The 16,377-nt window shown below is 38.4% G+C and overlaps 1 protein-coding gene across 3 annotated transcripts; it reads right to left on the bottom strand.

Moving 5' to 3' along the window:
* Window positions 1-3,123: 3,123 nt before the first annotated feature.
* On the bottom strand, window positions 3,124-16,367 carry cd4-1 (CD4-1 molecule). 3 transcript variants are annotated; one of them, XM_088306621.1, is made up of 14 exons: window positions 14,818-16,367; window positions 14,585-14,746; window positions 13,881-13,948; window positions 13,377-13,783; window positions 12,518-12,586; window positions 10,260-10,373; window positions 7,789-7,846; window positions 7,546-7,707; window positions 7,317-7,472; window positions 6,270-6,515; window positions 5,591-5,977; window positions 3,548-3,912; window positions 3,430-3,473; window positions 3,125-3,292 (listed from the first exon to the last, which is right to left on the bottom strand). In XM_088306621.1, exons 7-14 carry the CDS (start codon window positions 7,838-7,840, stop codon window positions 3,262-3,264), a joined length of 1,443 nt encoding a protein of 480 aa, XP_088162747.1. In that variant the 5' UTR covers window positions 7,841-7,846; window positions 10,260-10,373; window positions 12,518-12,586; window positions 13,377-13,783; window positions 13,881-13,948; window positions 14,585-14,746; window positions 14,818-16,367; the 3' UTR covers window positions 3,125-3,261. The 3 variants fall into 3 exon arrangements, with proteins under 3 accessions (XP_088162745.1, XP_088162747.1, XP_088162746.1); XM_088306619.1 differs by lacking the exon at window positions 3,430-3,473 and having other exon boundaries at window positions 3,124-3,292; XM_088306620.1 differs by lacking the exon at window positions 3,125-3,292 and having other exon boundaries at window positions 3,299-3,473.
* Between the last annotated feature and the right edge of the window lie 10 nt (window positions 16,368-16,377).

The raw sequence follows: 16,377 nt of genomic DNA, 5'->3' as shown, positions 1-16,377 counted from the left end.
GGGGTTCCTCACACACAAAAAAAATCAACATATTTCGGGGGGAGTGGGGTGGCAGGTTGGGGTTGAGAAAATAGTTCCTAAATATATTTCAGGCTCAAAATTAAATGCTGGAGGGTCTTAACTGGGGCTATACCGATATATGGCAAGGCTATAGGCCATGCTAGTACCGTCCTTTCAGAAGTCTCGAACATCAACAACATTCACAATGTAACCAGTTGGACCAATAAAAGCATCCAGGGTCAAGTAATGTATGTTGAACCAATCAAATCTGCTTTCTTTTATGAGGACAGTACGCACTCACGCACAAAGAGTTGCCATATAAACCGTCAGACGCTTAAATTGCAGTCAAGAAACCAAGTGTGAGTATGTCTTTATTGTTCAACGGCAACATGAATCTGTGTACACGCACACACATAGCAAAGCTGAACCCCACTGAACAAAACAAGTGATGCCCGAGTGTGTGCGTGCGTGCATGTAGTCGGCGATAGATCAAGCTGACAACCGCTTGGTGTTTGTTTTAAACGAGCGAGAGTCTGTTGGCCCTGCAGGGGAAAATATTTCACAATTATGGACTTTTGGTGCCCCCCCCTCTTCTATTACATGACCCTCTCTGGACTCCCGGAGCGCTTTATCTTGTTTTTTTAATGATTTTTATGGCCAATTATAGGTGTCCGAATGCACGCCGGCGCTGAAATAAAAGCCAGAATAATCAGCAAGGGAGTGAAATGGACTCTGACTTGTTGACGAAGAGAGTGGGCTTGTGGAAGGGAGCGTTTAGCCTGCCAGGAGGAAGATGATGTCGGTGCAGATGGGGGCCAAAGAGTCAAGTCGGTCCTGGGGAGCCTGATTAAATGTGAGCAAGTCACAGCGCGAGAGCTGTCAAATCACAGTGTTTAATCCGCCGCTCGGCTACGGAGCGCAAACCTTTAGCATAAAAGCATTTATTATAATGCCACCTCTCAAGTGAGGTAAAGCGGACTATTTACTTTTATGTATATATCGTATTCAACCTTTCTTTAGCAATGCTAACCAGGGTGCAGATAGCAGCAGATTTTTACGATTATTTTTTAATGAGGAAAATGGCAACATAGCTGATACTTTACAAAAACATTAAGTAATAATTCAATAGAATTAAAAAAATTTAAACTAGCTTCTCATCTCCTCAGTGCGGCACTAATATTAGTCGTTCTTCACCGAGGGTAAAGTGTTTATGTTCAGACATCCGTTGCTTAAATAGTAACGACACCGTCACATAGATGCTAATTATTAGCCTGTGTGCCTATAGTGGCATAGTACATCGTTTTTTTTTTTATAGAGTCTTATTGAACACATGAAGATACAGAAGGTAATTTTCGTTAAAGAGAGTTCTTTTCTTAAAAATGCAGCATAAGTGTTGTTTATTGCCTCGTGCATGTTGGCTTTTATTGGACGGTAACAGAGCATGCATAATGCATATACTTACTGATCCTGGGGCAAATGCATTTACGGTATATAACCTTTCGGTACTTTGTTTCAATCTGCGCCCCCCTCCAACATGTCTTATGTGTCTACTGGTTAGAGGCAGTAATATTCTAAGTGGAAATATATACATACAGTAGCAATGCTTATAGCAGCTATTTAATGAGGATATTGCATTTTGAGTGTGGATTTTTTTTTTGTTTATTTATTTATTTTTGTAATTACTGCAATATTGGAGGCATTTGTCAACATCGTAAACAAGCCCAAAACCTCTTCACCATATTCGCCATTGGAATGCCTTTTCATTCAATAATTTTTAAATAAAATAATTTATACAGAGACACAAACAGGCAACGTGACAACTTTTCCCTTCTGAGATTGTGTATCATGAGGAAAAATAAAGAAAGAAAAACACAATTTGAAGCAAACTGCAGCTATGACGTGGTAATTTACGAGAACATGCAAACGCTACACAGGAATGTCAGTCTCGAGATTGATCATTTTAATTTTTGTGATTTTTAAATGGAAAGACAAAATAGGTGGAAGTAACACCAAAATTGGTAAACATTTTTTTTAAGCGCCACCACTTGTCTAAACACCGAAAATACTTCCACAGATGATTTCAATTTTTATCCATCTCAGGGGGCCGCCATGGTGGGCAACATCGCCCTCTGCCGGCGACCGAAAAAAACGAAAAACGTCACATCTGCTCTCGCGAAAATGAGTTCTGGTAAGGATAGATTATGACACACATGCTTCATCCTTAATATAATTTGAAAGGGTGTTGTCAGGTTCCAAATTCTTTTCGCCGCTAATTGGCTTGATGTGATTTTTACCTGCCCGATTGACTGTCAGATTGCCCCGTGTTGCATCACAGCAGATGAGAGTCACAAGGTGAAGGAACAGGGGACGTACCGACGATTGACATTAAAGAGGGGAGGAATCTTTACGAAAAGTACAAGGAAGAGAAAATAAGTGACGACAGTCTGCTGAAGCAACAGTGTGAACATCTGTCGTGTGTGTGTGTATGTGTGTGTCAGTAATAATCGTGGCAGCTGCTAGGTGAATATCATAAAATAGAGTACAGTATAACTTACCATCAATTGGCTCAAAGTAGAGGAATTTTGGTAAGGTTGACAAATCTCTTCTCATATTTTGAAGCAGGACTCAATATTGCCGAAAAGTCACCAAATTTTGGCAAGCGCGTGCTCGCTGAGGACAAATTTTAGGGGCCCTTAACATGACCCCTGGAATATCACTTTGTCGTGCACACTGGAAAGTTGGAAAGAGATTAGCCCAAACCAGTTTGGGCAGCCGACCAGTCAGTTTGCGTGATTTATTTTTCTTTATTTTTTCTACATAATCTCCGCTTTTATCCTTCATGGCATCTTTATATAAAGGAGGAACACGTTTCTTAGGTTTATTTTAGGTGTAATTGTGAGCACAATAATATTGCCTTTATTAATATTGCCTTTATTAGTCCCACAATGGGGAAATTCGAGATTCGAACCCAGGCCTCCGGGGGAGACTGGGTTCTGAACGCGGCGCCTTAGACCACTCGGCCATCCTGGCAGCCAATGGCCGGATGGATAAATCAGATGCAAGAAAAAACATTTTAATTATATCATCAAAAAAAAAAACGAACAAAATGTCTTTGTGTTTGCATAATACGCTGTGATGCGTTAAGCTACATCACAGTCCCAAGGACTCGGCGACATTATCTGTAAGCATCAGAAAGCGCTCCGAGACTCGCACTTCCTGGTTTGAAAGTGCAATCCTCATTTTGAAACGCTGCAGAACATGTCATCTTATGTTGGATCCGTTCGGCTTGGGGCTGCAACAATATGAAAGAGAGGCCTGTTTGAACATTCTTTTTCTTTGAAGAATACACTCCATTTATTATTCAGACTGGCGGACCCCTAGGGAGCGCCGCTGTGTCACGGCCACAGGAAGCGGTTTGTTAGTACGTACTGTTTGCAGCGGCACACTCGACGTCGGCGGCGTCTCGTCTTCCGCTGAGCCAGACAGACGCGGAGACGAAAATGACTATTTCAACTTTAAAAAAAAAAAAAAAGAATATTTCCCTTACCCGTCTGTGTCTCCAGGTGATGCAAATAATGAGGAGTAGGACGACGATGATGACGGCAGCGGCGCCGATGCTCACAAGCATCCACGTATTCAGCTGTCGGCTGACGGTCAAGGTGATTTCGGCCGACGTCAGCTTGGTGTTGTCACGCCACAGCTCGCAGCGCCACCTGCCGCCATCATCGGGGACCACTTCCGGAATGACGAGGTGGGCGTGGTCGAGACGGTCGGAGCTGAGCAGAGACCGTAGGGTGGAGCGCTCAGGTGGGAACCACTTCACCCAGTGGTCCCGGGGCAACGGCTTGCCCAGGCTGCAGGTCAGATTGACATTCTGGCCACTGTTAAGGAGCAACCCCGCAGAGGAGACGACTAGAAGGATAGACGGAAAAACATCAGGGTTACTTTAAAGCTATTTCTAAACCGTCTGAATTGTGGACTGTTTTACTGCCGCTTCTCCACCCCCACGCCTTCACTCCTGATCCTGTGATACTGCTCAGATTTTTTTTGTAAATTTGTGTTTTGAGCAGACATCGTATTAAAAAAAAAAAAAATGGAGCATAAGGTACTGTGATGCCCTTTGATGAGGGCAAGGGGAGCAACAGTCACCTTTTTGCTGTTTATCAAATGGGGCACATTTTCAAAGACGCAATAACAAAATGAGAACACTCACAAGGAGCTGTAGGCAAAAACATCAATTCAGAAATTGTTATTCACTAAGCCACGCCCTCTTAAAGAATCACTGAACAATTGTGAACAATTATTTTGGTGTCATTTTGTTCCTCGGGATTGCAACTGTGATGTAAATTTTTTTCAAGGAGCTCGTATGCAAATGTCGAATTTATTTTTTATTTTTTTAATAAATAAATATTTTAGTCGTCTATGTTAGGCGTCCGCTAAAATAAAGCCAAATGAAACGGGAATTGATATGAAAGCCAGTTTATCTACGTCAATATTTCCACTGACTCGCAGTCTTTTTTTCAGAATTTGAAAATTGCATTCTACTACGTCACAATGTCGATATAAGTTTGATTAATTATCTACAGCCACACAACACTACAGCCAATTTAATTCAAATTAAAATTCAGTTCTTGGCGCTAAGTTTTTATACATTAAATTGCTATTTTTATGCATTAACAACATAAAAATGATGGTTTTTGGAGGGGCGGGGCTGAAACGGAATAATAGAACATCTTTCACTTCAATGAGGAAAATTTTATTTGATGCACAAATTTTGAGTTGTGAGCTTGCTCACCGAAGGAATTCAACTTGTAAGTCAAGGTATTGCCGTAATTTATCATCCTTGAAAGAGTGTAATCAAAACTGAAGATTGAGAAATAACTGCAATGCATCACACAGAATGTTTTGCCTCTCTCGAGTTAATTATTTGATAGTAAAAGCAAAAAAAAAAAAAAAGTGATATCTCCTAACATCTTTTGGGATCGGAAACACTCATAACACAACATTAAACAATTACGATGGACCGCGTTGCTTCTCTGCTGCGCTCTCCCATTAAAGCGAATGGAGCTACGCCAGCGTTTCACGCACGGTAAAAATCACACCGGGGGAAACATGAAACGAAAGCACAACGACTCTCTTGTTGCCAACTGGCATTTTGATGAGGAAAAAAAGATGTTAAAATATAATAAAATAAGCAAAAAAAAATTAAAATAAAAAACGGCAATTTCTTCACCTTATACTGTATTTTTTTAATTATGTAATTACATGAGTTTGCAATTCCATTTATAGTATGTGTAATTAATCCTACTATAATCTAAAAAAAACACGACCAAAAGAATTTCTAAAAAAAACCCATCAATAAATATGAATAATTATGATGGAAAAAAAACACAATTATAACTCTTATTATCAATGCTGTTTGTATTGAATCGCGACGATAATTACACATGTTTTGTCATTTTTTTTAATTTTTTTTTTTTTACAAAACTCATTCACTGCCATTGACGGGTATAGAAGTCAAAAAGTGCGTTCATATTACCTAGGCAAGTACTAAATTAATTCATGAAAAAAAAAAAAATTCTGGACTTACCCTGTAGCACCTCAACACTCACAATCCTTTGCAGAAAGATGCGGTTGCTAAATTTGAACTTGCACTCGTAGTATCCTCGGTCTTCTGCCGTCCAGTGTTTTTTACTTAAAATCAAGCCATCCTTTCGGAAGTCTGCGACAAAACTCTTTCCTCTGCTCGTGTTCCACGTCCAGCCCTGCTGGGTGTCCTTCGGGGAGAAGGACAGGATCATCTGTTTATTTAGGACGTAACGATCGTAAAGTAGTTTCGGAGAGTAGAACCAGCGGACATTCATGATGTTCTTTGATAGGAATTGTTCCCGGGATAAATTGGAGGCAAAAGGACAGGGGATGCTGAAAGACGACTGCTCTGAGGTGTAGAGGGGATACTTGGGAGCTGGTAAGAGGTCTGGAAAAATGAGGGAGAGAGAAATAAGGCTCGGAAGCACTTTCTGGAACATTAAATTAAAAATAAATTAATTAATAAAATAGAAGACTAGAATTTACACTGAAATATTTAAAAATGTAACATACAGTCTCCAGTTAAAAAAAATATATATATATTTTATTTTATTTATTTTTATTTTATTTAATAAAGTCTAGCACATAGTCTTGTTAAAAGAATACTGTCTTAATTATTGGCATAATCAGTGTAAATTTGTTTGTTCAAGCAAACAAATAATCGAGCAAAGGCGACTGACCAAGAACCGTAACTAAAAATGAGGCCTTGTCCTCCCTGTCATCCTTCGCGACAACGCAGCTCCACATGCCGTTGTCTTGACTCGTGACAAACACTTGGAGTCGTCCTTGAGTCTGAGGAATCCTCTTGCCCGCCGGATTCAACCAGTACAGGTCGGGCTTGCGGTGATTTGGAGGAGTGTCCGCGTGGCAGGAGACAATCATGACGTCATCGGCCAGCAGGGGAGAATATTTCGGGTCGACAGACACTAAGGGAAATTGAAATATTTTCAGGGTTTAATATGAAAAATGTCACTTGGTTTTTGGTTTGGTTTTTCAATTTGTAAGCAAAATCTTGTTCCGCCATAACTTCGTGGCCAACAATTTTAAATTTTTTTATTTTTTATTTTAAATGATAATTTTTTAACTGACGACCGATTACCGGGCCGATTATTTTTTCTGTTTTTTCTTTTCAAGGCCGCTAAATTAAAATCTGGTTTATTTTGTCTTGCTACAGCACACCTCTCTCTCTGCTGTGCTGGTGGCCCTGCCTGCAGAAGCAGATTGGCCAGCCCACAGCACCATCTGATTGGTTCCTTGTGCAGTGAGTAGCAGCCAATCAGCAGTAAGCTTCCTGTTTGCTTTTTCACCTCGAGTCACACGCGCTACGCGAGAGAGAACGGACTCTGACATGCAGCTGAGCCTGGAAGCTCCGTTCACTTTTTCTTCGACTTTTAAAACTAAGTTGTCTATTTTCTAAGATTAAAAAAAAATGCTTGTAAATCACTAAAGTTGTTTAATAAACAAGCTTGGATTTTTTATTTGTCAAAATTCTGACACCATTTGACCCCTTTTTTTTTTTCAACAAATGAATATCAGCTTTAAATATCGGTTATTGGCATCTATGACAACAAATAATCGGTATCGGCCCTGAAAGAAGCCTATCGGTCTAGCACTACAATGATCTGTTTTTGTGTTCATAGAAATGTGAAGTATCAAACAATTTTTCTGGAATCGGTCTGAAAAAAGTGGTATGGAACATCCCTAAAATTAACATCATGGTAGCCCACCTGTGATTTTGGCGATGATAAAGGTCTTCATTGGAGTGATTTCACCATTTAGTTGAGCTAGTCCGGAAAAGACGGCCGTGCCAAAGTCGTCCTCTTTGACTCCGCTAATGCTCAGCGCGTCGTGGGATATGGACAACCTGCTGGCCCAGCGCTTATCTGCAAGCGATGACATCATCATCATAGTAATAAGTGAGGCTAAAACGAGACCTCACGGGGATTACGAGCACACCTTTGGTGAACGACCAGCCGCTCAAGGGGTTCCGCCAGGCCAGCCAGCCTTGCTGGAGCTTACTGTGGGACCAGTACAAGTATTTGCTCTCGGCTTGAGACCCGTCCAGCCTCAGGGTGACTGTGTCTCCCTCCTTGACGTATGCCGTCACCTCCGCACAGCCTGCGTCGCACACATGCACTCCAAGCGAGTTAGTGCAGGAAGTGTGGATATGAACGATTGCAGTCAGAACATGGAACCTACGTGCAGGCCACATGAGAGCAGCCGAGACGAGCAACTGTGCGATGACCTTCATGCTGGCCTGTAAGACAGAAGAGGAAAACGCGCGTTAGGAACGGTAACGCACCGTTTGAGTGATTTAACCAGATGCAAAGTGAAATATAAAAATGTGTTTCATTTGTTTCTGGGCCATTGCTCATAGCTGGTGTGCACGCTTTGGCCACATGGGGGCAGTATCGTCACCATGCGGAAGGCTCAGGGGGTCCCCTCAGCTTCTCGGGATGGCAGGATTTTTTAATTGTTCCTCACAGAGGATCAAGAACATATTGCGTGATATTATTATAATAATCTCTTTTAATGTTAATTAATTAACGTTAATTAATGTCTACATGTGTTGCTGCACACACACTGTTCGTCTGTTGCATCGTAGAATCAAGTTAGTGGAGGCTATGTGGTGGTTTTACATTAAAAATATGGAATTCTCTTTTTTTTTTATATCTATGTTATATTTTATGTTTGACAAAAAAAACACTGATGAAATTTACAGTGGAGCTAAAATTAAATTATTTTTCTTTTTAGTTTCTTTTGCAAGTATTTCTTTTTGTCTATTATTAAACTTTTTTTTTGTTCTATTTATTTGTCATACAAAACTGCTTTCTTTATTTCCCTAACGCATTCCTAGTTCTTGCTTCTTTTTTTGGGGGGAGGGGGGGGGGGTGAAGCCATGTAGCAGGAAGTGACGCCTTTGCGGTGGTCTTAGATTTAAGAAGCTCAGTGGAGATAAAAAGCCGACGACGGTGGCGAGTGGGCGTCCTGCGGCGGGCTTTACGCGAGCGTTCGCCGAGGGTTGCGGTGGGCCTTGATTTAGTCAAGATTCTGATCCAGATCCCCCCCCCCACCTCTCTTGCGCTTCCTCCCACACTTCGTCTCTTCCAAGAAAGACGGATCTCTCCCTCGCTCGAAAAGAAACCACAGCAGACGGAGACTGCGCTTGAAGCGTCTCTCCAAAATTTGCCTCACTTGTCGTACGGTGTTCCACAGAGTTCAATCTCGGGGCCCCTGCAGTTTTGCTTTCATTTGCTCCCTCTGGGCTTCATCTGAAGAAAACATTTTCTTTCACTGCTATGCGGATGACAGACATCCATGGAACTCTGAATTGTTTTAGTGATTATTATGTTTACAGTTTTTGTTATTATTCTAGTTATTCTTTGTATATATTGGATTTTTATTTCACGTACAGCAAGTTGCATGCCGTTGTGGCTCCATAAATAAAGTTGAGTTGAGTTACTTTCCACCACTGCTATTTGGCACAACCTGAACACGTACAGTAAAATCGAGTCCACGTTCATTTTGGCAAACAAACCAACTGTCAATCATCTCCCCTGGGAAGCGTGCATGTGACACCGCAACAACAAACAAGACCGTGGAGCAATGTTTGCGATAATGGGAAGGCATTTTAAAAGCCAGCATGATTGTTGCTGTCATTATTTTGTTGATGCATGCTGAGATCTGCTTGCACGGTGGTTGGGAGAATTAAGGTAATAATGCATTTTAAGGTTCTTGCTGCTTTCCACATTATATATATATTTATTTTTTTTAATTTCGAACTTTATCTGGCCCCCTTCATGCTCCACTAATGATAATACAAGAAAATGTACATACAATAGAAAATATTATATCAATACTAGTCTATTAACATAATTGCCTCAGCCATTTTTAACATCACCATATTGATAAATAACGTGCTTGCTTAAATAATTTTTTTTTTCTTGATGTCAGTGCAGATTCTCTGTGATACAGGTCATGTTTGTTGAATTGGTCGTCTTTTTTCTTTTTTTTTTTTTTTTAAAACACCAAAGATGACTCGGGTAGGTGTGCTTTTAGGCTAACATGCACGCACGCACGCACACATGTCCTAGAATACAAATCATTTAAAATATTTTTCTTTCCTTTTTTAAACAAAATATTAATTAATAAGAACCTTTCAAAAAACAAAGACTGGTTTAAAAAAACGTGAATAATAAAATATAAAATAAGAAAGAGACTATCCAACACTATGACCAGGCGAACACTTTCAATTTTGGTGGAATTTTATCATTGAAACAATTTTTTTTTCATTTTTTTACATTCCGGTTTTCAATAGCCAAATTTGCGGCGGCCTGACATTCAACTATTAAAACTGTGTAGGAATACAAGTCAATTAAATTTGATTCGACATCTTAATCAAGAGATATCCTGCTTTACGACAAGTATTTTGTAGAATTTTTTTTTCTGAAAAAAAAAAACTTTACATTACTGAATTTAAGTAAATAAATTACGATAATTAAGATATTTTACAATTAAAAATAGAATTTGGGTTTACAAGCTCCTACATAATTAGGGAAAGATTAAAAAATATATATATGGTGGTGTTCATTAAGCCAACCGAAACAATATTTATTCAGAAGCATTTGAAATTGTTTTAAAAACAAATCAAATGAGCATCCCGTACTTACAGTTAGAGATGACAACCCTCTTATTAGTGCTGAATAGTTCTCACAGAAAAGTCTTTTGACTGCTGGTTGTGTTGCTGTTGCCGTTGCGGTCTAAAACGCTTTGATTTGAATGGTCTGCAAGCAGAAGCACACAAGCGCTAATTAAACACCACGTCAAAATATTACTCATCTTCTTCCGCGCTAATGATGACATTTCACATTACCACCACCATTAGATTGTTTTTGTGAGTTGACTTGTAAAACATATTTCAGACAAATAAAAGCAATTAAAAAAAAATATTTTTTTTTAAATCGTGACAGCATAACATCAAGGGTAGAAGTGTGAATGCTATAAAATGTGTATAAATACACAAAGAAAAATAAAAATGATAATAATAGTGGCACCGTATGCCTCACAAGATTCATTAGCTGACATCTTGTGGTCTAATTTGCTTAATTATGTCTCCCTTAATCACATCATTACACTGTGTAGATGCAGGCCAGTATATCCAAAACAGAAAAAGGATTCAGAGAAGGAAAAATGGAGTTGTTATATTTAGTTGACATTGTACAAAATGCATTTAAAAAAAAAAAAAATTAAAAATGTTTTAAAAAATGTGGCCCCTACTTTCTTACTCAAACAATCTGTTGGCCTACAGTCTGCCTAGCAACAAGTGAATACATTTCAGGATGAACCTAAAATGCATTATAACCCATAAAGGTGAACTTCATTTGACTTGCTCCAAACTTTTTAACACACGTCCAACTGCTTTTTGTGCAATTTGCTCGCCGGCCATTTCTAACGCCATTCTGTGACTCTTCCAGAATCTCTCTTACTCTTGTATGATGTTAACAAGAGCAAGTCCTGCACATCCTAACAAATTTCCCATTAATAATCCATGAAACTAACTCGCTACCCCGTTTCTACAAATTACAGTGCATCATTTTGTGCAAAATCCTGCTGAATTCCCACGGGAAAGAAAATGATTGCTTCTCATTTGGCAAATGTTGCCCAAATTATTTCATTGTGTTTTCATGGCGAGGCGCCCTCAACTGCGTCGCCCACTGTGGGAACGAGAGATGTTTTTCTGGTCGAAAATCACATCATCTGACGCGACTTGGGCTGCTGATGATTTGCGCTAATGGAACGACACCCCAGGTAGAAAAATGAGAGCCAACACACACACACACACACACACACACACAAAGAGTGTTCGTTAGAGTGTCTCGCAAGCAACGATTAATACAGGTCGTAATGAAGCCATGAAAAGGGAATCCTGTTGTTTTTAATGAAAAACGCCCCCACTTACACAACAAATGGGGAAAGTGTTTGGTTAGAGGGGCGCCGAAAGAGAAAAGTGCTCATTTTCAATGGAATTTTGATCGATTTTGGCATGGTTTTGTCGAAGGCCCGACCGATTAATCGGACGATATAAGATATTTTAATCGGCAAATTTTTGGCTGACGTTTAATTAAATTTTTCTTTTTTTTTTTACGTATTAAAACATTACGACATAAGATGATTATAACATTAAAAAACACCCACCCTGAAAAAAATAATAATCGGCAACATTTTTTTACGATTTTCTTTGTTGTAAAATTAAACGTACCATGGGACAAAATAATGTAAAACAGGCAAATGTTCGGCCTTTAAAGCTTCGTTGTAAGCGATAAGAAAACAAAAAAGGTTTTTAATAATTGGTTATTGGAATTATATTCTGCCAACTGTCTGAATGAGCGACTACTTAAAAAAATGTTTTGATGTTTTAATTATTTTTTGTACTCGATCTGATTGGACTTGATTTGTGATTCAAACTGTCAAAAAGAGAAAATAAATTCCAATTTTGTGTGTATAGAAAGACTAACCTAAATAACTCTAAATTCTAAACTTTTTGCTTGAATTTGTATAAATTTATTCCCAACAGCCTAGTCTCTCCATGAATATTAGTTGATTTTTTTTTTTTTGTACAATCATACTTCAAAACTTTACTTTATGTGTTGCCAAGCCAATCTAATGAGCAAATGGCCTCCGGAATCAGTAGCGCTGCCTCATTATTTTAGCAAGGTAACTGGCAAAACGTGCTTGGAGCGATCACATTTATGAATCTTTATTTTAGGTGGCTATGATGTATTTGATTAAAATAACTTTTTTCATCCAAGTATCAAGAAATAATGATTGCATGCATGCTGTCATACAGCATTTTTGTGTCATATCATATGTCAGAATTCTCCAAATTCAAATTAAACTCCAAACAAACTGACGATATAAGAACACTTACTGTAATACCGGCGCTGTGATTGACAGGTGATGCGTCCAGGATGTAGCGGCCCTCTCGCCCCAAAGTCATCTGCAAGAGACAGAGCGCAGAGTAGAAACAACAAAGAAAACACCTTGCATGTCTTTTGACGATGCAAATGCGATCAGTGCAGCTCTGAGAGAACACAAGTAGGTGTCTCCTGCAATGCGCACACACAGGAAGTCGAGACACCCATCAATTTGTCATGGGATTACTGTACACACGTTTTGGAAGTTGGTCGTATATTGTATAGAAATATGATATAAATTTACATTTTCTTGAATGTGTTTAGTTAATTTTGTGAGTGTAACACAAATCTAAGTTGACCCGTTCATATATAAAATTATGTCATAAATAAAAACATGTAAATACGTAAAATGTCATTTGCATTTTTAGAAGTGAAATATTTTGAGTTATTTTTTGTGAGTTAAATACGTAATTATTATGTTAATAAAACAATTACAGGTACTTAGCCGTGTAATTTAAATATGGTACGAATTTAATATGAATTAAAATATAAAACTACCATTGGCTCAACTTAATATTGAAAAAAAAATACATTATATAATATCAGAAACCCAAGTTAAAATATAACAATATATAAAACAGAAATACAAATTTTAAAAAGATTTAATATTGAAGCAAATTAATATTCTACATAAGACATATATGAAACATAAAATTTAAAAAATAAAAATGTTATATATTGACTTTTGTGTTAAACTAAAAAAATATATATAAAATAAAATATACAATTTTAAGAACCATGTAGTCAAGCCAATTTGCCCCAAATAATTCCAAATCTCAGAGAAATTGAATCATTGACTTTTTCTCTCTCCACCTTTTTATATACTGTACGTAGCCTCTTACGATTCCAATTTCGGATCCTTTGGTGGTTTTCTTTTCATGTGAGCGCACCTGCGTCGGAGTGACAGACTGCACCAGTTGCGGGGAAATACACAGATGTTACCCAAAACAACAATACATTTTCACATTAACATTTAGAACAAAAAAAAATGAAAAGCAGATCCTTAAAAAAAAAAAAAAAGCACTGTAACTCATTCCCATGCTACGTATAAGAGAATAAGTTCCGATCGATCCTATTTACATTCACGTCACTGGAATCGAAAGTTTCATCATTCGAGTTCATCTTCTTTCTTTCTTCAGTCGCTTCTTCAGATCGTCGGGAGGGCGGAGGGCTTCTTCTTCTTCTTCTCTGGCCGGCGTGGCGCCACAGCAGCTGTCGGGCTGTGATAAAGACGGAAGGTTGTTGCACTAATTAGCACGGCGGTGGCTACTGAAGGCGCGCGGTGAGTGCAGAGGGGATAAGACGGAGATGAAATACCAGCGGCACTGGCAGTATTGGCGGACGTTCAGCGCTTTTCTGGCGTTCTTCATCCGAAGGAATCTTTTCTGGAGTTGAAAAAAAAAAAAAAAAAAGTTTTTTTGCGTGCGCCCTCCTCCCTTTTTAACATGTGATGTCACTCGTGAAAACAGCTTTGTCACGACTCCTAATTGCTTTTCTTCAAACTTGCAGTCAGTAATTTTTATTAAGTAGCACTTCTCATAGAGGATTAGGTTACAAGCTTTCTGAGCTACAAGCCGATTTTTCGTGGCAACTAACTTGACAACAAACAGCACATAATGGTCAAGTAAACAAAAAAAAAAAAAAGAAACTTACCATAAAAGAAGAGACTTACACGTGTATTTATGATGCCAGCTAATTCTCGCTTATAAAGTCCGTTAGCTTAATGCTAACACATGATGGGAAAAGCCATAGACAAGCCAAAGAAATTAGCATCCATAATGTGGTCGTTATAAACTTTTAAACGACTTATATTTGAAGACAAACAGTAGCAACACATGCAGACAAAACACACCAAATACTCACATGCAGATATTCTTTATCTTCGTTCTGATTCAGATTCAATCTACGGATTATTTCGATGTAGTATACAGTGAAACCCCGCTACTTCGCGGTTCAGTGCTTCGCGGGTCTAAAAAATATTCGGGGGCATTGTATTTGGATTTACGAGTTATTGAGCTTACCTTTGTGCAGCATGCGATTATCGCCAGTGATCCTGAAGAGTAGATGGTTGCCGTGACGCCACAGCAGGCTTTTGGCGAAGTTGTCCAGGCCGCACTTGATGTTGGCCCGTTGGCCAGCTTTGACGTGGAAAAGCTCACCGGCAACTTGCAGGGCGCTCAGCACTAAAGAAAGAACATCGGATAAATGTTGTCACCATGCACGACTAAATATTAATACTCGCGTACTGACTCACCCAGTGGAAGCCACCCGATGGTCTTCATCGGAAATAAATGGCCTTTGGGAAAAATTCTAAAATGTTAAAGTGTAGTTGCAAAGCCAGGACAGATGTGCTGCGCCGAGTTTCTGTGTGAGATAAGACGAGTCGATTCCAAAACCACACAGCTTCTTCTTCACTTCCTTCCTCTCTTGTTTTCATATTTTAAAAAAAAATGTTGGTAGACTTCAGATGTCACTGGAAAATGGTTGTCATATTTTCGAGCACTCTTTGTTTTATTCTGGGACCTCCATAGGGTGTAAATTTAATTATTGTTGATTGTCATGAAACGGCGTGATCTGTGCTGCTCTATTCCCGATATGTCTTTTTTTTTTGTTGTTCAAATGAAAACTATGCCACAATTACAAAATAAGTGAATAAAAAAAAAAAATCTGAATTTCCACTTGAAGAATTCCAATTTCCTTTTTTTTCTCAAATTTTTTTCGATAGTGACGTTTGACTCTCAAATTACATTTAAATAAAATGTGTTAAATCCCCAAAATATGAAAGCAATATTTTTTTAAGACAACTATGAGATAAATCCATAAAAATACCATTACCCAATAAGATTAAGTATGAATTAGCAACAACAACAAAAATTGTCATATTCAAATTATGTAAATAAATTTGTAGACAAAGAGTAAGTGTTGTTTTGGTCATATTTTTGTTCAACGGAAATTGAAATGAAAAAATACTTTGAAAGTGAATATTCATCTGTCTTCATATACTACTGCTGTAATTGTGTTTTTTTCCCTCCCTGTGAGCTAAATATATTAAAATACAAAAAAATACTAATTTAATTTAAAAAAATGCATTATTTAGTATGTTTGACTTTCCAATTGCATATTTGTGCGTTTTTGTATGGTGGCATTGACATGTAAGGCACTCGTAAAATGTATTCATAAACAAAATATGAAAAATGTAAAAATTTAACTTGAAAATTAAAATAATGTTTGACAACCATCAGATTTATAAATGAAAACTGGCATAGGTTGAAAAAGGAGAAATAACGCTTATTAAACTTTAAATCAGACTGATGAGCCAAGGAAAACAAAAATTTTAGCCGATATGTCTCAGGCACAAAGTGATACTTCACGAATGACATTTTTGATGCAGAAGATTCAATCCTTCAAGTGCAAGCGAAAAAAAGCACAATCTCGCAACAATTGAGACAACTACAGCAAAGCAAGGCAAAAAAAAAAACAAAAAAAAAAACGACTTTGCTTCTCAGCGGCTCAATTATACACCCTCACTTATGAATACTTAACTCAATTCAGAGGCAGCGATGTGCACTACATTCTCATTCAAGGCATAAATCTTTGCTCATCCTCTGCTCCGCTTGCGAGGATGTAAAACACCGTAGGAGGCACAACTTGAAAAGAAACGCACAATGAAGAAAGCGGCACTTTGGAAAGTTGGAGGCCAACGAGCACCACAGAAAAAAAAACTGTGGCTTTGCTCTTTGTGTGCTTTTGTCAACAACCGAGCTGAGATTCTGCACACATCTTAAACGTGCAATAATGTCTCCACCTCATTGAC

Source organism: Idiotropiscis lumnitzeri, chromosome 10 (genome assembly GCF_059441095.1).
Source record: "Idiotropiscis lumnitzeri isolate Australia: NSW breed Sydney's pygmy pipehorse chromosome 10, RoL_Ilum_1.0, whole genome shotgun sequence".
NCBI lineage: Eukaryota > Metazoa > Chordata > Actinopteri > Syngnathiformes > Syngnathidae > Idiotropiscis > Idiotropiscis lumnitzeri.
Note: the sequence above shows the minus strand (reverse complement) of the source record. Positions and strands in the feature narration are given on the sequence as shown.

Bases quoted from the DNA above. Each gene is read 5' to 3' on its own strand.
- cd4-1 (XM_088306619.1), bottom strand. From the start codon at position 7,840: ATGAAGGTCATCGCACAGTTGCTCGTCTCGGCTGCTCTCATGTGGCCT. The intron at 5,978-6,269 runs GTCAGTCGCCTT...TCATTTTTCCAG, and splicing joins ATTTTTAGTTACGGTTCTTG to ACCTCTTACCAGCTCCCAAG. The intron at 3,293-3,547 runs GTAAGGGAAATA...ATATTGTTGCAG, and splicing joins TCACCTGGAGACACAGACGG to CCCCAAGCCGAACGGATCCA.